The 25,070-nt window shown below is 49.7% G+C and overlaps 1 protein-coding gene across 1 annotated transcript; it reads left to right on the plus strand.

Moving 5' to 3' along the window:
• The first annotated feature begins 1,803 nt into the window (after positions 1 to 1,803).
• On the plus strand, positions 1,804 to 18,952 carry LAMP5 (lysosomal associated membrane protein family member 5). Its single transcript, XM_074988392.1, has 6 exons — positions 1,804 to 1,858; positions 2,040 to 2,212; positions 2,988 to 3,119; positions 3,369 to 3,474; positions 6,669 to 6,857; positions 18,774 to 18,952. Exons 1-6 carry the CDS (start codon positions 1,804 to 1,806, stop codon positions 18,950 to 18,952), a joined length of 834 nt encoding a protein of 277 aa, XP_074844493.1.
• The last annotated feature ends 6,118 nt before the right edge of the window (positions 18,953 to 25,070 follow it).

The following is a 25,070-nucleotide window of genomic DNA, read 5'->3' on the forward strand; positions in this document are numbered from 1 at the left end:
GTGCCCCACTGACACACCCCAGTCAGGTGTGGATAGTAGGGAGCTAACCAGGCTCTCCTGCAGTGTGCAGAGCCGAGTCACAGAGGAGGCTGATGGCCTAGCTGAGATGTGCTCCCTGTGGTTAAGGCTGGAGAGCGTTCAGAAGCCATCACTGACAAGAGCTTCTCCAGGAGGCCAATTTCATTCTTGGTGTGGACTATCACAGGCAGTGCTGGTAACTTATGGCGAACCCTGGCAACTGGGGGGAATCTGTGCGCACAGCCTAGGCGTAACCCTGAGCTCCCCAAACACACATGCTGCCCAAGCCTGGGAAATGGGGCTTCTTTTCTAAACCAGTGAAGCTTAAGCTGGGTTAGTGGCCCTTGCCTGGCTCCCTGCACGGGGAGGACCCCCACGCGAGTGCCCCCACACGTTCCCTGCAGCCTGCCTGGTGGCTGACACTACTGCAATCTGGCAGCATTTCACACTCCCTTTGCACGAGATTCACGAGAGAGCTTCTGCGGGCCTGAGCTGCAGCTGCTGGAAATCAGCCGCGCTACCTGGCCCAGTATGTGCAGGGGCTTTCCCTTGGCGAGAACGCCGGCGGTGGTTCAGCCCTTTGCGGCAGTGGGAGCCAGGGAGAGGCGAGCAATGGGGATGAGTTTCCTTTGCGTAACCGCAGCGCGGAGCACACCGCAGCGCCGGCCTAGGCCTGGTTCCTGCTCTCCGCGGCGCGGCCCATAACAGGAGCGGTTCCCCCAGCTCCAGCTTTGGGGTGCAGAACCTGGATTTTTCTATCACGCTCCTATTCTCGCCCCTCTTGTTTGAAACACCGCTGAAAGCCCTCGCCCAGCTCCCCGCTCCTTAGGCCCCCTGACTACCTTTGCGTCTGGGCCCAGGCCCCGCTGCAGGATTAGCGCGAAATAAAATATCTCAGCACAGCTTTTTCGGAAAATCTCCTTTCGGAACAGCGCAGCCCCGCCGCGAGAAGCCGGAGCTCCCGGGATGGCTCGTTGCGCTCTGGGGCTGGGGGTTTCTCTCGCTTCCCAGGCAGCGCCACCTGGCACTCGGGAACCGCTCCCTTCCCTGCTCCCCGGAAAGCCTGACACCTCCTTGCGCGCTTGGAGGCCCTCGGGTGCTCGCTGGTTAATAAACCGGGCGCCGGACTCTGGGTCCCGGGGTTCACTCGCGGGAGGTATCCGGGCCAGCTCATCGGCTCTGCCTGCCCGAGCCACAGGCGGCCGGTGCCTGCTCGGCGGCGAGGGCGCGCAGGTCTTCGCTCCTGTAGCCCCGCGCCCAGGCGCATTGCTCCGCAGCCAGGTTGGGGGACGGGGTACAAGCTGGGCCTGAGACACGCCGCCTGCTGGGGGGGGAGCCGCCAGAGCGGCTGTAATCCCCCCACGCGAGGCCTCGGCTGGCTGGTGCGCGCTCGCCCCGCGCGGGATGGATGGCACTGCAGCGCCGCGGCACCCCGCTTTATAGCGCGGGCGGCGGCTCTGCGCACAGCCCGTCCCCGCCGGGGGCCAGAGCAGCTGCTGGCGTGGGGCGGCGGCGGGAGCCTCCAGAGGCGCCTCGGCCGCGCCTCTCTCCTCGCCGAGCCCGGCAGTGCGCCCGGCAGCGCCCCGCGCCTCGGGCTCCGGGCGCAGAGCGCACACGGCCGCAGGGGCGCGCAGGCGAGACCAGAAGCAGCCCCCGCGCTCCGCCCGAGCGGGAGGTACCTCGGACAGCTCCCCGCCGCAGCCCGCCCGCTCAGCGCCGGAGCCCAGCGCTCACCGGGATCCCCGGCTACAGCCACCTCCGCTTGGGCGCAGCCGGGGCAGCAGCATGGTCGGGCCGCTGCCAGGGGCTCTGCGCGTCCCGGGGCTGCTGTGCCTAGTGTGTGAGTACCGCACCGGGCGCGGAGGGGGGCTGGCACCGCGGGGCTGCGGGAAGCGCTGGGGCGCGGGCCGGGCGCTTTGGCGGCGGAGCGGGGGGCCCTTTGGCGCACCCCCGAGCGCAGCCGCCAGCCTGACCCCGGGCGGGGCGCGGGGCTGGGGGGGTCGATGTGCTTTGTCCCGCAGATGCCGTTGCCCGGCTCGGGGCCGAGCAGGAAGTCGAGAACCTCTCCGGGCTCTCCAGCAGCCCCGAGAAGGACATTTTCGTGGTGCGGGAGAACGGCACCACCTGCCTCATGGCCGAGTTCGCGGCCAAGCTGATGGTCCCCTACCAGGTCTCGGCCAGCAACTACGTGGATGTAAGGCGCGCTCAGCTCCGGGGCTGGGGGCGGGATCCCGGGGCGTGCGCGCAGCTCCCCGCCCGGTTCCTGCACTCAGGGCCCCGCGTGTCCGCTTAGACTCTCCCCCATCAGGCAGTGCCCTTACGCCTGGTCAAGCCGCCGGTCTCCCCCCTTGCCCTGGCATCCCCCCGGCCCCCGCACCGCTTCGCCGCTTCGCCAGAGCCGCGGCTCCAGCTTGAGGCGTGTTTCAGCACCATGGACAGAGAACGGCGCCGGCGTGCGCGGCAGTCCCGTCTGCTTTCCAGTCCGGAGCTTGGAGCACATGGTCGCTGCGCGCTTCGGGCGAGAGAGAGAGCTGCCCGGGCGGGGGTGGGGGGGACCCGGAGCGTGGGAAGGGGTCAGAAACCCCTCTTGCCCAGTGGAGCGGCAGGGCTGTTTTGTTCCGCTCTCAGGGGGCTGTAGGGTCCGTGGGTGGCGTGGAGGGGCCAGAACCAGCTTTCCCCGGAGGTTGGGGTATCCTGGAGCCCTGCAAACCCGCCCCGAGTCATTGGCTGGGGACCGGGGGGGGCGTTAAAACCAGGGGAAGTCCTGGGGCACCATAGGGACGAGCCGATTTTTTTGGAGCGTGAGCTTTCGTGGGCAAAGACCACGCGTGGTCTTTGCCCACGAAAGCTCACGCTCCAAAAAAATCGGCTCGTCCCTAAGGTGCCCCAGGACTCCCTCTGGTTTTGGGGGCGCAGCCTAACGCGGCTCCCCCCCCCCCCTCGCTGCTGTGTGGCGCTTGTGCGCGCAGCTCCTGACAGAAGAAGCGGAGATTCCGCTCTCCCGCGGCGCAGAGATGAAAGGCAGGTGCGGCCCCACCGACGCGGAGCTCCAGATCTCTTGGCTGGACCGAGCCTACACCCTCAAACTCGCCTTCAGCAAGGTAAGCGGCTGCGCCCCAGCCGGGCGCCTGGAGGGCTCGGCCGTGAAAATCCCCCCAACCGGGGGCTGTGCCACGCCGGGCCTGGGGACAGCTGCATGCGGGTGTGTGTGTGGGTGCGTGTGGGTGTGTCTGAGAGAGAGACAGCCCCGGGAAAAGAAGGAGCCCCGCATCTTCCCGGAGCGCTGCGAGCTGCGCCTTGCAGCGACCGCGACGCGCTGCGCCTGACCCGCCGCTGGCTTTGCCTGGCAGGAAGGCCACAACGCAAGCCGGGGCCAGGAGGCGGTGTGGAAAATGCACAAGATCCAGTTTGTCTACGACTCCTCGGAGCCCACCTACTTCAAGGAGGCCGTGAACCGTAAGTACCGGCTGGAGACGCGGGCCCTCGCCGCGCTGGAGAGAAGAAGCCAGCGGAGCCCGTGGGGAGCTGGTGCGCCCCGGGCGCAGGGGGAACTCCGAGGGGATGGTTGTTACAATCCAGGAGGATTACAAACTCTAAGAGGGGCCCGCAGAAAACAACGCCCGGGCCCCTTCGCCCCACGGCTCGGCCAGGCGGGGCAACCACCGGTACCCCGAGGGCGGGAGCGGAGAGGGAAGGGAACTGACTCGTTCGCCCCTCGCCGATCCCCCTTTTACTGGCTTTTCCTTCCTTACAACTCGCTGCCGGGCACCAGACGTTCCCCTTTCAGTGGGGAGACGGCCCAGCCCGTAGCCCCTCTGCCGCTGGGAGGTGACCTCAGGGGTCTCCTAACCGGCGCCTGAAAAACTGCCCCACTGCACAGGCTCATCCCACCCTGCAGGCGCGTGTGGCCAGCCCTGCCTGCTCGTCTTCCGCACCCCGCAGCGCCTCCTCAGCCAGCGAGCACCGCTGCTGCCTGGTAGGGGCCAGATCCCGTTCCCCTGTGTGACGCCCTGGACTTCAATGGGCCCAGGAGCCCAGACCCTGGGGGAGGCGAACAGGCAGGGGGTTGGCGTGGGCGAAGCAGCGAGGGATGGGCACGTGGCTTTTGTTTTCTGCTTTTAGCTTAGCCGGGGGATCAGGCTCTTGTCGCGGTTTAACACTCAGGCGCCTTCCAGGTCGTTTCTTAATTTTCCCTCTCGCCTCTAATTTTGTTTCGTTTGCTGCTTTGCCTCTTTTCTGAACTGGGGCTGCATTTCCCTCTTCTCGCTTGGCTGGTGTTGGGGGGACTTTCAGCAGCGTTTTCTTGAGCCGTTGAAATGCAGAGGTCACCTCTTTGTCCTTTCAATTGCTGCTAGCTCGGAACACTTCGGTTCTGTTTGGACCCACTATGCGTCATAGTTAGCATTCGTAACCCCCGCCAGCAGTTCAGGGCTCTTCCAAGCACAAAAAACTAGGGAAATACCTTCTGCCTTTTCACAAACACCAAATAAAATAAACACACACACACACACAACAATTAAAAAAAAACCCAACCAAACAAAAACCCAGCCAACCAGCCGTGTAACACCTTAACAACCAACAATTTTATTTATTAGGTAATGGGCGTTCAGCTTATCCACAACGCTCATTATCTTATAAATTCGTCAGTCTTTAAGGTGCAAACAATGTTTTTTTTTTAATTTTTATTTTGAGGCTTTCCTGGTGCAAAACAAGGCTACCCCGCTGAGCCTAGTGTGCGATTTCAAATAATTTAGAAAAACAGGGACAGCCACAGCTTCTCTCCCATTGCTCAGAGATTTCATCAAAGGGCTCCTTGCACCAGATTCCTCCTCTAAGTGCAGGGAGGGCAGATGGAATTTGTGTATTTTTAAACACATGGAAGCTGTAAACCAAAACAAACAAACAAAAAAACCCAAGCAAACAACCTCCCCAAAACAAAAAAAAAACAAAAAACAAACAACAAAAAATCTCCTTTCCATGGAACACGCTGAGCCTGTAGTGTGGCAGCTTCATTATACTCAGACAGGATCGGGGCCTTATTTCTTTACAATAATTGCAAGCCCTTTTCTTCTTGGTTTTAATTAAATGGCTGGCATATTAAATGTAGAATAAAAAAAAATCACATTTGTCAACGGGGATGCCAGGTTAACCTGGGAAAAAATAGTGTATTTACCCATCGCTAAGAAGTATTGTCTTTTGTATTTTCAAACTGGTGAATTTTCACTGAACAATTTCATGCCAACAAAAAAAAAGAAAAAAAAAAAAATCACTGTTAAAAAAAATTGGAAAAACTGAAAAAAAATTCACCAAGAAAAAAGGCCATGCCAAAAGGGTTTGCATACCTTAGTACATCACCTGTGTTTGAGTCTGTAACACACTGCACAACCTTGAATTCAGCATAGCTGTTCGTCTTGCACTGACTCTTTTGCATGTCTCTAGTACACAGTCTGTCACTCATTAACCCTCCTCTCATACCCCGTGCAAATACAAAGTTCGATTGCTCCATTGTGAGAAGCCTAATGATGACCATAAGGCCGGCAGATGAGCGGAAAGGCAGAAAGTTATTCATCATGCCATACAGTTGATCATGCAGAGGCTTTGTATTTAGAAATGTGTTTGACATAATGTGATAATTCACCCTTAGGCGTCCCACTTGGCCAATGCCCATTTTTTTATTGCCAAGCAAAATAGTAGAGCGGTAACTAACTACACACATTTATGTTCTCCCTAGAAATGGCTAAAATGTGTCCTTTTGGAAGTGCCGCTCTCATTCTCATTGACAATTGGGACCCCGATGGTGGTCCACATTTACCATACCAGTCAGTTGATCAAAACCAAGAAGGAAGAGGCTTGCAACAATTGTAAAAAAAAAAGGCCCTGATCTTGCCTGAGTGCAACTGACCTCTGGGTTGCAGGTGCAGAGCCTTACATGGAGAGGTCTTTTTGTATGGCATACATGTGTATTTATGAATACACAAATTCCTTCCACCCTCCCTGCACGCAGAGAAGCAATGTGTTGCAAGTAGCCCCCTGACGAAATCCACCAGCAGTGGGACTGAAGCTGAGGATGCCTCTGTATTTCTGAATTCAGTATAAATGTAGCAGAGAATGCAGAAGGTATTTTCCCAGGTTTCATGTTGTGTGTGCCAGGTCTTTTTGATACCCTATTACAGAGGTGAAGCAAAACTGCAGGACTTGCTGTTGCCTGCATCCTGGGACTGTGGGACCTGACCCAAAGCCCACTGTAGAAAGCCGCTCCTTTGCCTGAATGGAGGTTGGATCAGGTCCCATAGGCCCAGAATGCAGGAAACAGCAAGCCCTGTGGCTATGCTTAGCCGCAGTTTGAGACAGGTGGAGCAATGGCTCTGCTTAAGGACGCGTATGTTCCAAGTGCCTGCTGCCTTATGCAGTGTCTGTACTCTGCTCACTAGCCACACCAGTGGCTGTGCACCAGTGCCATTTCTCCCTGGAATTAGGTGTTGTTTAGCAGACCAAAGCCACACCAAGGAGAACTAGTGCTTTGTGAAAGCACAATCCCCACTCCTGGCCCTCCGGGCACTTTCCCACAGTGTTTGCTTTCTTAGCAGCACCAGCCAGTGCCAGATCTTAGGGTTCTAACCAGTCCACTGCTGTTTATGTGGCCTCACCAGCTGGGAAGTACACAGCCAGTTCACACCACCTGTCAGCCTTGGTCACGCCTGCTGGGAAATCCTACGAATGCCAAGCTCAGCAGACCATCTCCCTCATCAGCAGCGACCACCAGAGGACTGTCCTTCTCTTGCTGTCCGAGGTCCGCATTCAGCCCTTCGACATCAGCGCTGACTTTGTCTTCAGCGAAGGTAGGACCAGGCGGCAAAACTATCTGGGCATAATCTCGGGCCTAGCCCTAAGGATCTTGGCAGCTCATTGAGTATGCAAGCTCTCTGGGATCAAACTTCCATCGGGACCTTCGGCAGGATCCTTGCCTTCACACGCCCCTCAGGGAATTAGGCACTGAGGCAGTTTTGTAAGTCGTAGCAGGTGCCCAGCTGCATCACTGGGTGCCTAAATCCCTTTTACAACTGTGGCCTGTGGTCCGTAGGCTGGCTGCTTTTTTTGTGGGGCTGGGGACAACTGGGTGTGCTTTGTTCAAGTTACCAAGGTGCTTTTTTGTGCATGCACTGATTCTGTAATGCACCGGCCAACTGGGCAGCCAGCTGTCTGCTGGGCTGCATAACCTGGCCGTTGGCAGGCAGCTCTGAGTCCTTCTAAGGATTAGCCAAAGTGTGTGCAGGAGGTAGAGATCCAACCGGTCTTTTCAGCATCCCTTCCCCAGAGCTGAAACTGGAAGTGTGCAGGGCAGATGGGGGTGGAGGAGCTGCACTGAGACTGGGTTATGGGGTGGGGGGAGGTGGGCAGGGGTAGAGGCTGTGCTGACAGCAGTATGAGGAATGCAGGGCAGAGACACACAGGCTGCTACCTTTGCCTGTCCCAGCTATGCCTGGGTCTTACTTCTCCACAGAGCTTGTTGCTTTCTTAGAAACTGGGGTGCAGTTCCTGCCCTGCTTTCTTGTTGCCCCCAGTTGGCTGGGGAATATTGTTCTTTCTATGCGTTATCATCCATGTGTGGCATAAATTTTATGCGCAGCAAGGCATGTGCAGATGTACACCACCAGCAGACATACAGGCTGCTGGCTGTGGGAGCTCTGCTAATCAGCTGAGCAGCACCTGCATCTCTCCTGGGTGGCTGCCCAAGAGCTCAGCTTACAGGGACACAGCTGGGCACTATTAATAACTCGGTCTGTGGTCCAGAGAAGTGCGTTTGTGATCTGGGCTTTCCTTATGCCTATGCAGCTCTGCAGGGCACCAGCAGTGATGTAAAATTAGTGACGCCCTGGGCTATGCATGCCTAGGGCCAGACCTGGCTCCAGACGCCTCAGCACCAGCCTCCCTCGTCTCACTCTCCCTACCCCACTGGCTCCAATTCCCTAGCCCCATCTCCCCCATCCCGTGCGCCACCTTCCAGACCCATCAGACCTAATCCCGCCAGCTCCTGGTCTCCCCAACCCAATCCTCTGCCTCCCCTCCACCCACCAGCCCTCAGCTCCCCCTTCTGCTTACTCTGCAGCTCCAGCTGACTGTGCTACTCCCTTTGGCTGACCCACAAGGAGCCACCCTGCCCTCCGCTCATCCTCCCCTGTACAGCTCCTGCCCTCACAGCCCAGAGCACAGCCTTACCCTGTGGAGCGGCTGCCTGTCCCCTGCATGGGATGGAAGGTGCAGATGCTCAGTCTGTGTAGGGCATGAAAAATCTGAAGGACGGCCCTGTTCGTTTTGTGCTGTACTGTGAACACAGCAAGGGCCTGGAAGAGAAAAATGGTTGTGTGGTCCAGGCACTGGACTGGGTCTCTGGGAATGCAGAGCAAGCCTCAGCTCTGCTACAGACGTCCTGTGTGACCACAGGCAAGTCCCTCATTCAGCTTGTGTCTCAATTCTCGCCCCCCTCAAACCACACGAACACTTTGCAAGCCATTAACACTGCTGGGGCACGCGGGGTCTGCAGTGATAAATGCACAAAGGCCATTAAAGCTGAGAACAACAGTCCTTGCTCAGTGCTACATTTGGAGGTATGAAGCATGAAGCCCCTCATTGAACAACGAATCACAGAATCATCGAACACTAGGCCTGGCAGGGACCTTGCGAGGCCAGTGAGTCCAGGCCCCTGAAGATAAAAAGAATCATTCAACAGTTGCCTTTGTTGTGGGGGGGGGGCATCCATCTCGTGTGCAGAAAGAGGCAAGATCTGGCAGGAAAATTAGTGTAAGATCAGGTAATTAGTCTGGTCCTGGAATTCGCAGGCAGAGAAAGGGGCAGAATTAAAGGTCGGTGGGCAAAGTTAATGGTGTCATTTCCTCACTTTTCGGTATGTTGTTAGTTTACTGTAATATTTTTAAAAATACAGGATAGACTGAAGGTGCTTCTGCGCTTTGTAAGGGAGGTTTGGCTGCAAATTTGTCAACTTTATGCTAACCTGGTTTAACAGAAAATATTGCCAGCATAGTATTTTTCACTCCTTTGTTTTAATTCAGCATCTGGTTTTAACACATTGTGCTGGGCCTTTTATTTCTGAACTGCAAGTACGTTTGAACTTGAAATACATTGTTTGACACTCAGTATATTAATACTTAAAGGCTGGTGGGGGGTCAGTATTTCCTTATTGAAATCAGTGGGAATGTTGCCACTGATGTCAGTAGCACTAGGATTTTAGCCAGATATTTTTGAGGGGCTTGATCCTGTTTTGTTATAACTCAGGCAAAACAGGAGTCATACCATCAATGACCACGTTTATACTTGGTTCAATTTGGACCAATGGTCATTTTGCCTGAGTTGCATTTTAGGCTCCGTCCTGTGCAAATCCCAGCTTTACTGGATTAATTAGGGCTATCTTTATTACCTAAGCAAGATGAAGGCAATAAAAATTGGAGTAGTGAGATCTGTTACTAATTAAACTGTGATTAGGAAAGGGTGGTGCTCATAATATTGACACCAGTGAATTGTGTAATTCTATCAGAAGGAACAGCTCACAGTGTAGTAATACACTTACTACAAAGCATGAAGCTTATCATCAAGTACTATTTCCCTAAACTATATAGGAAACATACGCTGGTAAAGGCACTGACTCAGCAGGAGCATCATTACTCATTGTGATGCTGGGAGTGAAATTATATAAAATGTCTCTATAGGTGCAAATAAAGCTGCTATATGGTGCCATACCAGCCTGTATTTTGTATAGGACATATATATTATAGGCAACATAGTTTTCGATATTTCAGAGAGGGTTGGTTTTGTCTTTTTTTTGGCCATTTTGCAGGTGCTGTTTTTTAACAGTTCCTCCAACAGCAAATCTAGGCATCCTAGGACAATGTGTCTCACTGCACTGAGCTCTGGGGGAGGAAAGGTGAAATTATAATTTAAATATGCAAATTCTTATTAAAATGATCCTGTTTAGCTTTTCTGTCTGTATGTAAAATCTGCTGTCTCAAAGCACAGCAGGGTAGCAACCAACATTTTATACCATCGATTCAGGGCCTTTTTTGATTTTTTTCTAATGGCACGAAGCTTCTCGCTAAATCGTGATGGGCTTTTGGATCTCAGCCTGTAAATGTATCACTTGAACAGGACTTGCCACTCCTAAGGCTCGGTCTAGGGACACTGTATTTGCATGTGCAACAAGAAGTCTTGTAGCACCTTATAGACCAATGGATATTTTGGAGCATAAGCTTTGGTAGGCAAAGATCCACTTCATCAGATGCATGGGGGCAGGGGGTTCAGAGGAGTATTTAAAGGGGGGGGTCTCAGTAAAAGGGAGGGCCAGAGCTGACAAGGTCTATTCAGTCAAGGTGGAAATGGCCTATTATCAGTAGTATGTATCAAAAGAGGAAAAAAACCGTCAGATCAGACAGGGGGAAGTGACGCATTGTCAGAGTCTAATGGGGAGATATTAACATCCAGGGCAGAAAAAGCTGCTTTTGTAAGGGGCCAGTCACTCCCAGGCTCTATTTAATCCTTGGTTGATGGAGTCAAATTTGCAGATAAATTGCAGCTCAGAGATTTCTCTTTCCGTTTAATTTTTGAAATGTCTTTGTTTTAGGACTGCTACTTTTAAATCTGTTACTGAGTCCAGGGAGAGTGAAATGCTCTCCCACAGGTCTCTGCACATTTCTGTTCCTGATGTCTGATTTATGTCCATTTATTCTTTTACTTAGAGACTGTCCAGTTTGGCCAATGTAGATTGCAGTGGGGCATTGCTGGCCCATGTTGGCATATATTATATTAGTAGATGTGCAGGTAAAGTAGCCCCTTTGCATGTATTTGCATGTAGAAAGTCCATTTTTTGAAGAACGAGGTAATATTTTTTTGGCAGGCTTGTTTTTTGTTTGTTTGTTTGTTTTTTGAGAGGCTGTTTGAATTAGTCCTAATGGACAGTAAATAGCAGGCAGTGCATCGGTGAGGTGGTCAGAGATGCCTGAAAGATGTTGTTATCACATAGCTCTGCAATTTTGAGCCTGCTGTTCATCCTGTGAGTATCATTCCTACATATTTGGGATGTCTGTGTACAGGGCATGTACATAAATACAAATTTTGTGTTATTATTCGTTCAGCTTGGGAATTTCCTGCTAGTCTTAAATTACAGTAATTAGTCTGCTCCTTTGCAGTTCATTAATTTCACATTTAGTTAAAAAATTGTAAATTATGAAGAAGTCATAAAACACTTGAAAATATATTAGACTAGAAAAAGAGATCTGCTACAGCTGAAGATACTTTTATCTGTGGAAAGATGAGTGCCCTTTTAAAACAGAGCTGTCAGTATGAATGCAAGAGTGAGACTGCTTGTCCTTACCATTTACAAACTGGCTCATGGAACCCTCCCGTGGGATTCAGCAGAGGATTGTGGCTTTTGGTAATTGGTAAGCAAACCCCACAGAATGTCTGTTACCCATTTAGTACAAATAGCTTCTCTAAACCCTTCCCCCCACACCCTTACAAATATTTTCATGGTTTTATTGCTTCATTATACTCAATACTAGCTCTGGTCGAGTGTTTTTTGTTTGAAACTTTTGTGACAAAAGTGATCTGTTTTGAAAATGGATTTTGCTTTTAAAATTTCAGTTGAAAAAAATGAAGGAGGAAGAACCCCAAAAGTACCTCCCCCAACCACAAGAAGCCAAAAGCATTGAGGTTTTTTTTTTTAACTGAACTAAAAATTGCTAATTTTTTGTGATTATAATTATTTATTTAACCCCAGTCTTTACCGTCTATAGTTGCTGTATGGCCTTCTAGTTTCCTATTGCTACGAAAGCAAGCTCTTAATATTTTTCCACACACAAAAATTGTACTGGTTTAACAATACTGGTATAATTGAAGTAGTGCAACCTCTCAGTGTGGACCCACATATAGCAGTATAAAGGTGCTTATACTGTACAGCTTATTCCCATAAATGGTGGGGAAACCAAAATCCAGTAATCCTCTAAAGAAAACATGTCTCAGCACAACAGTATGGCACGTGGAACCAGGAGGCCGTGATGAGCTGCATCACAGAGGTACCTATAGAAGGGACCGATTCTTCACAGGAGCGCTGTTTTTTTTTTGTTTGTTTGTTTTTAAATCCACCCACTTAGGAGCACTGACGGTTTCTGCAGCTCTGGCCCACAATGGCAAATCTAAAGTCAACAGGAATTTTTCCATTAACTTTGAATATGGCCCCATATTTTGCTGGCTCTGGCCAAAGGGTAGAGCACTTGTTTTTTAATCTTTATCTCCTGGATGTCTAGTCTAATGTGGAAGTTTAACCAAGAAGATTAGCATGTTAGCCATTACCCTGACCAATATAGGAACTCACTAGGGAGGGAGGAGGAAATTATACTGTCTGCTTATAAAGGACATAGATACAAGGAGGCCTGTTTCTCATCTCTTTTACACAGATATGTATCAGGACTTAATTGGTAGAGTTATTCTAGTGTAAACAACACAAGTAAGAAGAGCAGCCCAGGTGTTTTTATCCTATTGAGCAGAGGATAAAGCACTCACCACAGAAACACGTGTTGTGCTTCCTCTGGCAATATGGTGCTCCAGGGGAATGCAAAAATAATGTGCGTAGCCCACATCTCAGGTACCGAGCTATAAACAGCACCCCCCCATACGACTGTCTTGCATCCCAAAGTAGAACCATCACCGGTCATCATTTTGTGTGCGTGTGTGCGCGCGCGCGCGCATGCGCACATGCACACACATGTGTGGGTGGGTGAGGGTATTCCCAGATAGCCTTTTGTTTGCTGAGCACCTGGCTTAAGAAAAGCGTGACAAGAAGAGTCAGTTGTTGGAGCTTGCTTACAAAAGGGCTTTATCCTGAAAGGTGCTCAGTGCTGCCGTCTGATCCGGCAATGTGCTTAAGCACTTGCTTATTGATAAGTGTGACAAAGCCCACTGATTTCAATGGGATGACTCATATGCTTGGAAGTATATGCTTGTATGCTTTATTGGACTGGGGCCAAATCCATTTCCCTGCTACTGTGGGTGAGGAGATTTGGGAGAGGGGCATATTCTCCCCCCAAGGAGCACATGTACTGTCACTACTGGTGAATTAGATGACTCATGATGAACTGTAATGGCATAGTCACAGCGAGCTACCCCTGTGCATCATGGGCTGTGTAGCCAGCTGGGGAGTAGGGCCCATAGTGGGGAATTATCAGCATGTGGGGCCTAGAACTACAGCTCCCATGAGCCACCACTGTGGTTTGGGCAAACTCAGAAGTGATCTGGATCTGAAATGAAATGTTCCATTTTGATTTTCCTGATGGAATATCCCCAGGGCTCTTTTACTGCAGAAAATGTTGATTTCAACGAACGCCTTGTTTTTCTTGGGAGAACATTTCAGCTGAAATGCCTTGACCAGCCCACCGTTAAGCCTGTGAGCCATGGTTTAGAGGAGGGTCTGGGGAGATAAGCATCATGGGTTCTGTTACTGGGTTCTTAACTCAATTTGAGCAGGGCCCTTTATCTCTGTACTGTGCCTTGTTTTAATTGTTTGGAAGAGGAGAATCAGAACACTTACCTATCACAGAGGGGTGTTGAGAGTCACACGGCTTTAAAGTGTTTTGATCTTCTTGGACAAACGGTGTTTTACAAATGCAAAGTATTACGATTAGTTATTCTGCAAGAAACCAGGGGCCATAGTGTTTTATGCTCTCAGCAAAGATGTGCTTGCTTAGAACTCACCTGCCTCCCATTGCACGCGGACACACCTGACTCTGGAATAGGCTCCCAAGGGAGCTGGTCAAATCTCTGTCATTGGAGGATTTTTAAGAATGGGTTAAAAACTGTGCAAAGGATGCTCTAGGTTTACTTGCCCCTACCTCAGAGGAAGAAGCTTGACTAGATGACCCCTTGTGGTCCTGGCTAGCTCTCCACAGTCCTGACTCTGTGACGCTCTCTGTGCCCACCAATCAGCCAAGACTTGGCTCATCCGCTGTGAGCTGGCAGAGAGAATGGGCTGTTAAGCAGTGGAATGTCCATCAGGCTGAAAAGATCTCTTATGCAGGATAGGGAGACAGCCTGGGTAATGACCCTAAAATCCCAACCCTATACAACTCCCTCCCCACTCTGCTCCATTGAGCCAGTGGTTGGGAATCACAGAAAGACAAGATCCCTGGAAGACCAGCTAAAGGATCTGAGAAGTAATTTGCATCAGTTGATCTTTCTCCGCCTTGCCCTGTTGCCACATACACACCAAAGAACTCCACAACACCCATCCAAAGAGCAAGCGTGGACCTTTTCCACTCATCCTCTCACTCAGGCCCAGGGGTCTTCTTGAGCCATTGCCCTAAGTGTGAAACCAATTTGTATGGCCCGATGGAACTGCCACACTCCCCTAATAACCTGTCATGCAACTCTCTTGAACTTAGGTCTCACTCTCTGATTGGTAGGTTTACCAATACTTGCCTCATCTAGGGAAGATCCTTTTTGATTGTGTATCCAGACACTCTTCCACCACTGCCTCTGCTTAGCAGTGAAGGGGATGTCTTCCAAGCACAATCTACAGGAAAGCCCCCAACTGACAATCTAAGACTGGAGTAAGCTAATGAAAACTATGATTTTTAAAGAAAGACCAGAGCAGATCAGGTTAAGGCATGGTCAACATAGAAAATATAGTGTGACTGTTCACTGGGCATGACCCAATGCTATTGAAATCCATGTAAATCTTTCTGTTGACTTCAGTAGGTTTTGGCCAGGGGCCCTAAAATAGATTTGCATTGGGTTGTGCTAGAGTGAATTAAAATGAATCACAGTATTGTAATAATATTTGCTCATATAAAACACTTTTCATCTATAGCTCCCACGGCACTTTACAAAGCAACCCTAGGGGCCAAGCAGTCTATCAGTTTCTCGGCCTTTTCTCGGACATCTTCCTCAGGAGGAGTCTGTGACTATTGTAGACATTACAGACTTTGACTCAGCTGGCGGGCTAGGTTTAAGGAGAGGAGCGTCATCTAGTCAGCTGGTTGTCTACATTCCGAAGTCTCCTTATCAAATGTTATCTGTGTTATCAAATGTTGTCTAATGTTAATCTACATTAAGACTTGGCCTTATCAAATATGAACTAATTTAGTTCAAAGGCTGTAAATGAAGAGATTCTTTAAAAAGGAACCTAATTCCACCCCCCCACTAGACGTATGCAAACACTGCGAGATGTGTATTTTCCATTTTTGTGACTTTTTTCTCTCTGGTTAAAATAATAGTTGACTTCTGAGCTGTGCAAGTTGGCTGGTAGACAGACTGCATTGCAGAGGACATGCTTTGCTTAGCTTGAAAATAAAGGCATTTAAAGGAAGGGAATGAAGATGTTTGGAATGCTGGAAGACTTGGTTACCTTGCAAGGTGGGATGTCCAGCAGCCAGTGATATGCTAGCGACTGGTTGCACTAGGTACCCAGGCTTTCACATTTTGGCATTGACTTCAGGAGGTCCAGTGAGCTGAACAAGGCTGATATTCATGGAGGTTAGGTCCATAAAAGGCTATTAGCCAAGGGTAGGAACAGTGCCCCTGGCCTCTGACTGTCAGAGAGGCTGGAGGTGGATGACAGGAGACAAATCACTTGATCATTGTCTTCGGTCCACTCCTCCCTGCCCCCCAGGGCACCTGGCACTGGCCACTGTCAGCAGACAGGCTACTGGGCTGGATGGACATTTGGTTTGACCCAGTATGGCTGTTCTTATGTTCTTATGATACAGGGACCTCACAAGCTTTGCTGGTGAAGCCAGCAGCCCTTTAAACTAGCAGTTAGTGATATACACAGATGCTTGTTCTCATGCATTTAGGCACTTGTGAGGATCTTGGCCTAAATTCCTTGAATATGAGTCAAGGACGCCACAAAGCCTTTTACTTACAAGAGAGGTTGCAGTTCCTTCGAATTCATAAGGCCCACTGGGGCTGTGTAATTCTGGCTTCTGTGGCCCTTACTGTAGCTCCCCATGACACTCAACTGTGTCCTCCACATCTGCCTTTGCAGGGTCAACACCATGGAATGCCTGCTGCTCAGCTGCCTGTGAGCTGGACACAACATTCCCCAGGGGTTCTTACCATCCTTCGCTGGAAGTGGGTGTTTTTAATCAAACCCTGGCATCAGTTTTTTGAATCCTGAATAATAATAATCAGTAGCCATTTCCTCCTCCTTTTTCTTTTTACTGCACTGCAGCAATCGTGGACTTGTCTGTAACAGAGTCCTGGTGATTAATCACTGTTCTGGCAAAAGCGAGGCAGGAACCGCATTGAAACTGAGATGGCACTAAGACTTTCCTGTCAGTTTTTTTATACCTTCTTTGTTTCACTTCTCAAAAGCTTAAAAATACATTTCTTTTTCCTCCTGGATTGGCCTGTTTTCCCCCCAGCCAGCTGCTTTTGGTATCCGGAAATTTGGCTGGTTGCATTGTGAGCTGCAATAACTCAGTGGAGTGGTAATAGAACCCAAATCTTGGGGTGGGGAGATGACGCTCAGCTGATATAAATTCTCAGAACTCCACTTGAACTGCTTGCCATTGTGCAGGATGTGTGTGTGTGTGTGTGTGTGTGTGTACACACGGTGGGGGAAGGGGGATTTTTACCCTCTTGGGGCTTGCAAATAGAGGCTAGAGGATTCAGATCACTCAAAGGGCTGGTCTGTACTCGCCAAGAGATTGACCCATGCAGGGCTGATCTTCTGGAGTTCAATTTCATGCATCTGGTAAAGACAAGTATAGACCAGCCCTAAGGGAGAAAGCAGTTGCTGTAGCTAGAATTGCATATCTGCAGTCAACTGTAAGGTCTCGTATACACCAAGCCTCAACTGTAGTGGCAGAAGACTGTATTCTGGAGTCAAGTAACTGGAGATCCAGGACTGGGTATTTTAAATAATAGGGGGAACTGGTATTTAGAATGTCTAACATTTGCCATGAAGACTCACACGGCTTTTATTTAATAAGCTTTTACACCGTCATTGTTTGCAGCTGGTATCTGACAGGGAGAAAGCCCTCGGGCCAGCAAATTGTCTTTTCTTTTCTCCCTGAAAATCTGAGCTACAGACTTCTGAAAATTGCAATTTTAATTCTGTCATTTGCATTGTCAGCAAAATGTTGGCAGCTCCCTCACAGCCTGCTGAGTGACTAAGTTGTTCAGCGAATAAAGCCTGGGTGGTCTGGAAAAAAAATTCTGTATGAGCTTGTAACAAAAGACTATACCATAATGTATGTGCACAAGGGTATCAAATTAAGACTGTCCCTATCAGTGAAACGCCGGCATTTCCTAATGTTTGGGTGCTTGATTGTGGTGTCTACATAACATTTTTGTCTGTAATTGTTATATAGTGCAGTTGTACCAAGAGGTCCCTGTCCCATTGTTCTAAGCATTGTAGAACGGAAGGATTTGCAAACGGCACACATGCAATTAACTGTGGCTGTTGCCTATAGCACATGGATTACTCTGCATGAGTGCACATCCTACACAGTTGTTACCTAGTGTAGCTTTACTCCCACAATGAGTCCAAATGAAATCCATGGGCCCTTCATTGGCAGTCTCACCAGAGATTCTGAGGCTATAATGCCCACTCTGGGTCACATCTTCAGCTGGTGTACATCGGCATAACTTTTTTGACATTTACACCAGATAAGGATTTGGATCAAAGACTGAACTGCCCTTTTTCATCTTCAGGATCATCCTACAGGACAAAATTCAAGCCCATTGATAAGTCAGTGGGGGGTGGGGGCAGGTGGTGTTGCTGTTCCTCACACTTTCCTAGTATGTAGACAAAGGCCTTCAAAATCCAGTGCTGTTCAATGTGGGCCCCACAGGTAAATGGTAACAATACACCTGCACTGGGTCAGATTGTAGAAAGGAAGGGATGAACAGTCGGTAAATCCCCTTCATTCTCAGATCCTGAACCGAACTCACAGGGCAGGCAGCTAGAAGCAAACCCAACCTTTTTTTCATTGGCAAACTGAGCACAGGTGATTTAGAGTCGAAGAGTCTCCATGAGGCCATTTTTACAATCACCTTTTGGAAAAGGAGGGCATTTAAAGCACCAAAAAAGACAACAAAGCCCAACCAAGGTGCTATGGTACTACAGGTTTAACCTCTCTAATCCAGAACATTCTCATTTGGCAAACTCCGTAATCTGGTATGATATTAGTTAGCCAGACGACCACTTATCATGGGTGTGGCTATGTCCCCGGGGTTCCACAATATTTGTTTACAACCACCAGTGTAGGCTCTCAGTGTTCTGTGCTGTTATTTGGCTGTAATTTACCCCAAATGTCTTCTAAGAGCCCAGTAAACAGTGGATGTGTTGGAAATGCTTCCAGACAATATTGACCACACGTTGTCTAGGAAAGTCTCTCATCTGGCACCGGTCAGGTCCTGAAGGTGCCGGATGAGAGAGGTTCAACCTGTACGAATATTAATAAAAGGCACTACTGGTTTAAAGTTATGCATGCGCTTAAATGTTATCTTGAAGCAGGGCCTGACGTGGTCAAAGCTATTTTAGTTCACTTTAAACAACTGATCCCTCAGTGACTAGTAACATTTGTCTCTGTTTCATTGCTACCAAATATGATTTTATTCTGTATAGATGACTTCACTGCAGGCATTTTTCAGTTAGCTTTGTTTCATCAAGGAAATTCATTTTGCACTACAACACAAATTTATATTGACAACATTTCATTATCAGCTCTCTCTCTCTCTCGTTCCAGAACATAAGTGTCCAGTGGATGAGAGGGAGCAGTTAGAAGAAACCCTGCCACTGATTTTGGGTTTGATATTGGGGTTGATGATCGTGATAACCCTCTGTGTTTACCACATCCATCACAAACTGACAGCCAACCAGGTACAAATTCCTCGGGACAGATCTCAGTACAAACACATGGGATAGGTGGCTGGATGCATTCCAATGGAATCCTTATGAGGTCGACAAAGCAAAAGCACTTTTTTTCTGTTGGGGGAAGGCCACACACACACACACACACACACACACACACACACACACACACACACACACACACACACACACACACACACACACACACACACACACAAAAAAAATGTATCTTCAGTCAGTGGCCATATGGAGATTGAAACCTGCTCCACCACATCAAAACTCCAGGCTGAAAGCAAAATCTGCATCTCATATGCAAGCTCCACAGTTATACTCTCTGCACACATGCAGCATTCCCATCTGGACAGCAGGGTGTTGGAGCGAGGGTTTACCACTTAGAATTTTGCTGCAAGCATTAACTGAAGGTATTCATTATTAAAAGCCATATTCCAGTATTTCTACCACACTAGAAATTATCTCGGAAGCCAGTGAAAGGAATCTAGGAGTGGCCACAAAGGAGACATTTTATTCTGAAAAAGCCAGGCCAGATCCTCAGCGGGTGTAAATCAGTGTTGCTCCAGTGAGGTCAAAGTCAGCTGATTTTAACCCACTGAGGAATTGCCCTACCATTTAAGGGTGAGAGAGGGAAGTTTGTTTTTGCTTCTTGGAACACTTGAGTTACACTTACAAAACTGATGCACGAAATATAGAACACCAAGCTACTGCAATTGAGAAATGCTTTGGCTGGGCATCCTGCACGCATTGTGTTTGTCTTTGAAATGTTACACTGCTACCTGCAACTGACAATTTCACACTGGAGCAAAAATGTTAACGTTACTATGCAGATCGTGGCAGGTATTCGCCAATGTAACAGGAAATCTGAACTCTATCTGCTAATGTAAAACATTTTTAAAATGAATTAAAATATACGTGTGTATAAAAGTGGATTTGCCTTTTTATTGTGACATGACTTAAGTGGTCCTGTATAAGCACTGGTCATTATAAGCCTGAATGTCGAGGTACATGATGTGGATGTATACCTGTGTAAATACAACCACAAGTAGATTTAATTTGTCTTGGCACTATGTTTGGTGCAAATGGTACAGAGAGGGTGTGATAATAACTGGCTGTACTGTAGTTTGTTACATGCAACCTAAAAAATTCATCCTTCCTCCTAGCCCTAAGCTTGCTTGCATGTTTTTTGACACATGGGCTATTTCACTAAGGTCCTGAGCCTGTCCCCATTGAAGTCACTGGAAAGATGCACACTTGTAGTGTGGTTTCAGCCATTATCAGCCCAAGTATACTTGGCTTTTATTACCCCATTTAAAGAGAGACGCTTACACCAGATCTCCCTGCACTGCCTGTAAGACCAGTATATCATGATCCAAGAAAAAAAATTAATTTAAAAGCTAAAAGTACTGGAGAACTTATTTGTATGTTTTTGGTTTTTTATAATAAAATAATGCATTTAGAGCCGAGTTCCCCTTTAAAACCAAGGCCAAGAACTTTTTGCCAGGAGCTGGGAACAGGTGACAGGAGATGATCACCTGATGCTAACCTGTACTGTTCATGTTCTCTGAACCACCTGTCGTTAGCCACCGTCAGAAGAAAAGCTACTGGGCTTGATGGCCCATTAGTCTGAATCGCTCTAGTTGTTCTTATGCTCTTTTATATCTCCTTCATTTAATGGGATGGAGGATTCTTTCGAATATGGGGCTTGCTTTCAAACGAGCAGCACCTACGCCGGCTTTCTTCTTTCGAAAGAAGCTCTTTTGAAATTATAATATGCAAATTAGGTGCTATACACAAATTTATCTCATTTGCATTTTCGAATTACCTCATTCGCATCTCTCTTTCGAAAGAGGAATGCAAGTGTAGATGCAGCCTGTGTTCTGCAGAACACTGGTGTTCCATGAGCAACTTTCAGAGTCTATGTTTTCTGTTATTAAAACCAGATACAATGTTACCTCTTCAGTGCTATGATACCTGATTCAATTACTTCATTTTTGTTTTTGCTGTATATGTTATAAATTTTTTTTTTTTGGTCTGACAATACGGATTTTTGAAGAAAATTTTCAAAGGCGTGCTGCATAAAAAGTATTACTGTTTGGTGTTCCGTACTCTCAAAAAGTTTAAGAAATACTCTAATCTCAGTCAGGCACTGGGAAAACAGAGACAAAAAATAAGCAGCCCTGTAGCAGTTTAAAGACCCAACAAATTTCTTTATTAGGGCATAAGCTTTCATGGGTAAGACCCACTTCTTCCGATTTTTTTCCACTAATTTGAAAATAATCAGATAATTTCTGAAAAATCAGAAGCAGTGGGTCTTACCCATGAAAGCTCGTGACCTAATCTGTTGGTCTTTAAGGTGCTACAGGGCTGCTTTTTTTTTTGGTGATGGTACAGACTAATGAGTGCCCCTTGGAAAGCAAAGTGAACACACTATTTAGTTCTGACAAAACAGACATCAGCTGCCTTCTGACGGCACTGCAGCCTGAGTCCAGTCCCTGTGTCGCTGGACGGCCATATAAGCATGTTGAGCACATGAGGGAGAGGAGTACAGAAATGCAGCACTCTGTGCAAGAGCTCATTTGAAGCGGAGAAGCAACTGCCCAAAAACGTGCTTTGGGAATCTCTTGGGAAGGAAACCGAGACCTGCTCAAGAAAAGAACCTACCCCAAAAGCTTCCTTCTGCTAAAGCTGACCATAGCGGGCAGCTGGACTGGACCATTGCCTGGGAAGCATCACTGATGTTCATCGAACGCTGGCTTATTTCTTCCATGCAACTGCCGGAAGAGAAGTTGCCACTCTTACTGCGCTTACAGCTTTGGTCTTCGGCTTTCACAGTTCAAGTGCAGGTGGTCTGTATTGTGCCACCAGAGTTTCTCTTGGAGAGGCAGGAGCTGACTTAGCATCATTGTAGCTAGTTGCCAACGTACTCTCTGAATCAATGGTTCCCAAACTTTTTGCATCACACCCTCCCTTTTGATTTCTGAGAAACCCTCGTGCCCATCCCCCACATCTTCTTTACCATCATCCAACCCCCTTTTAACAAAAACATTCTATTCATAATTTAAAATAAACACAAAACCTAGTTATAAAATGTTATTTAAAATTAAAAAAGCAGCACAGATGGTTTTTTCTTGGCTCCCTGCGGGTGTCTGGTGTGGCCCCAGCTGGCCAGCTGCCTGAGTTCCAGAGCTGCCCACACCAGCTGCCCACTCACCCAAGTCCTGTGCTGCCAGAGCCGCCTGCCCAAGCCCCATGCTGCCGTGGCCAGCCACCTGCCTGCCCACCAGCCACCAGGGCTAGCTGCTGGCCTTCCCACCAGCCACCCAAGGCCTGTGCTGCCAGGGGCAGCCACCTTCCCACCCACCAGACGCTGGGGGCAGCTGCCTGCCCAAGCCCTGAGCTGCCACGGCCAGCCACCTGCCTGCCCACTAGCCACTGGACCCCACTTCCTGCCTGCCCAACAACCAACCGCCCAAGCCCCGTGCTGCCAGGACCAGCTGCCTAAGCCCCATGAGCTGTCTGCCCGAGCCCCTCCCCTCCCCCAAAACCAGGCACCACAAGCACTCTGCTCTTACCCCTCCTCTCCCCTGAGCCAGGCACCCACAGCCCCACAGCTAACCAAATCCTACTCCTCCTCTCTACCCCCCGAACCCACACTCACTCAGCTTTGCAGGGGGCAGCTCGCTCTGCGTGGGTCTTCAATGGCTGCCTGCCTTTTATAGCAGCTGCACCGGGTCACCCACAGAAAACGAAAGGAGCTGGAAGCAAAGGCCGGCTCTTTCTTGGGTTGGAGAAATGATGGAGGGGGGCAGGGCTGGGTCACATCGTGGCCCCCCCCCACATGGAATTTCTTCACACCCTCCCACCCCCAGTTTGGGCAACCATGCTCTAAGTCGTCATTGTTTTCCATGGGCCTTTCCTACTGTACCCCCCACCCGCACCCCGCCCGCTGCCTGAGAGCAGGCAGGCAATGCACTGAGCTTGTTGCTGTGTATAAGTAGAATGGGAAAGACCCATTTCTAATCAGAAGCCACCCTGGCCTGAAAGCCCCAGCTGGCTCCAGGAGGCAGATGCACCACAGGGAAGGGGTACACCCACCCGTTCTTCCCCAGAGTTGCAGCCGTGTTACATTTGCCTTGGCTCTTTCCTTTCTGTGACCGGAGCCTTTTCTGGGTGCTGTGGTGCCTTCCTATTCGCCACCCTCGTCCACATGGCGCCTGCGCCTTTTCCTTCCTGTCTGATGTCATCTTCCAGCCTGGCCGGGGCATAGAGCCGAAAACAGTAATGCAGAAATTTTACATCCAAGTTTGAGAAGCAAACAGCCCAATAAATGGCAGCTGCTAAACGGGCCCCAGAGCTGTCATTTGTCTTCTGTACCATCCACTTCGGCAGTGATGGCTTCAGGCACTCTGAGGCGGTGGGAGGAGGGAAGCAGCCGAGGCACCATGAGCCCCATGCCAGAACTCTGACAGACACACCTTTCCTTCCAGGCCTTTGCTTTCTATTGACCTCATGCATCCATGCAGTACTTCCCCCCCACCAGAGCAGCAGCTGCAAAGTGACCCTGACTTCAGGCATGGTTTCACACTGCAGCCGGCAAGAGAGACAACTGTGCAGGCGTAATGCTGCAGACCAGCTCCTTCCTCTGCTCTGAGGTTGTCTCTGACCTCTTGGCTTGGCCGAGGGGTGGGAAGGGCGGTGAGGGAAGGCCATGTGGAAAGAGATGAGAACACTGAGGGAGATGGAGAAGGAAAGAGGTCTGTGCGGGCGAGCAAGACGCACAAAGACGCTAGGTAAAGCCAGCGACCATAGAAGAGGAGCAGCACTCACCAGTGAAGGCCTCGGGTCCGCAGACCTCATTTCTCCCTGCAGGATTATGAATGCTGAGGCCAGTAGGTGCAAGTCATACCTGTGGTGAGCTCCTACTGGGAAGGCGGGAAGCCCAGGAACTAGGGCTTTGTCGGGGAGAGGGGACGCTGCAGCGCTCCATGGCGTGAAGTGGCTTCTGTTACAGACAGGATCGACAGCTGAGGTTAGTCGTTCTCAGCAAGCTCAATATGAAAAGTGTTCCAGCACCCCAGGTGTGGAAGGATCGCGCCTACACAGGAACGTACCTGGAGGGATGGGCTTAAACTCTGGCAAGAAATCAACGTAATCTCTGTCGCGCCTTCAAGGACAACAATGTCCCTTTAGCTTTCTGCTCGGGTCACTGAGGAATATCAACTGGCACAGCTCCCCTGAGCGCTGGTGGGCAAAGTACTCATCTGTACCATCAGCTGGGTGGAGTCAGTGCTGCAGGCTGAGGCCTATGTGTAAGGGAGTGGGGTGGAGGCAGGCTGGCCTAGCAGTCACAGCTGGGTAGGACTCTGCACAGCAGCTATGGGAGTGGCTGAGTAGGCATCAAAGGCAACACAAGAGACAGCTTTAATAAGCCACCATCGGAGGTAATATCTGGCTGGGGGCTGGCGGCAGCAAGGGGGATCAGGGACAGAAGCAGGCTGGAGTGAGAGACTGGAGATCAGAGCTAGTACTAGGCTGGAGGCAGGAGGCCAGAGGCAGGGTCAGACTGAGCTTGGAGACCACGAGGCACCATGAAGTGGGGAACCACAACAGGCCAAAGTGCCTGTGGTTGCCCGGACAACCTCCTGGCACAATGCCTGGAGTTAGAGAGTGCTTGGCAGGCACAGGGGTGCAGGGAACTGTCTCACTGAGGCCCTTGAATGGTATGTTATGCTGCACTTACAAGTCCTAGGTGTGGCCCTGCATAGCCCTCCCTTTGGCAATCTGGGGGCATTAGCCAGGCAGGCTTACTAGAGCCAGTCTAGGCCACCGACCTCACACTGAGTCAACCATCTAACAGTGCAAAGGCATTTAAAACTGGGAACGTTACCTAAGAAAGAGGGCAGAATGACACTGAAAATGGCAAGGAGGAATGTGTTCCCTAGCCACCCCCCGAGTTAGCTAGGAAATCATGCTTGCTGTAAAGCACTGTCTTGGTAGCTATTGGTAGAGCCAGAGCAGTAACCTCTTCTGTCATGGCCAGGCTCCCTTCCTTCCACTGTCTGACTCATTGACTGCCCTCTTCTCCTCTCCTCTCTTCTCACTACTGATGAACCTCAGTTAACCAGTTAAACCTCTGGGGTACTGGAACAATTTGTAC

This window comes from Carettochelys insculpta, chromosome 3 (assembly GCF_033958435.1).
Source record: "Carettochelys insculpta isolate YL-2023 chromosome 3, ASM3395843v1, whole genome shotgun sequence".
NCBI lineage: Eukaryota > Metazoa > Chordata > Testudines > Carettochelyidae > Carettochelys > Carettochelys insculpta.

What these genes read in the sequence shown, in the direction of transcription:
- LAMP5 (XM_074988392.1), top strand. Translation starts at nt 1,804, where the DNA reads ATGGTCGGGCCGCTGCCAGGGGCTCTGCGCGTCCCGGGGCTGCTGTGC. An exon ending in TCAAACTCGCCTTCAGCAAG is followed by an intron (nt 3,120 to 3,368) that starts GTAAGCGGCTGC and finishes TTTGCCTGGCAG; the next exon opens with GAAGGCCACAACGCAAGCCG. An exon ending in CTTCAAGGAGGCCGTGAACC is followed by an intron (nt 3,475 to 6,668) that starts GTAAGTACCGGC and finishes TGGCCTCACCAG; the next exon opens with CTGGGAAGTACACAGCCAGT.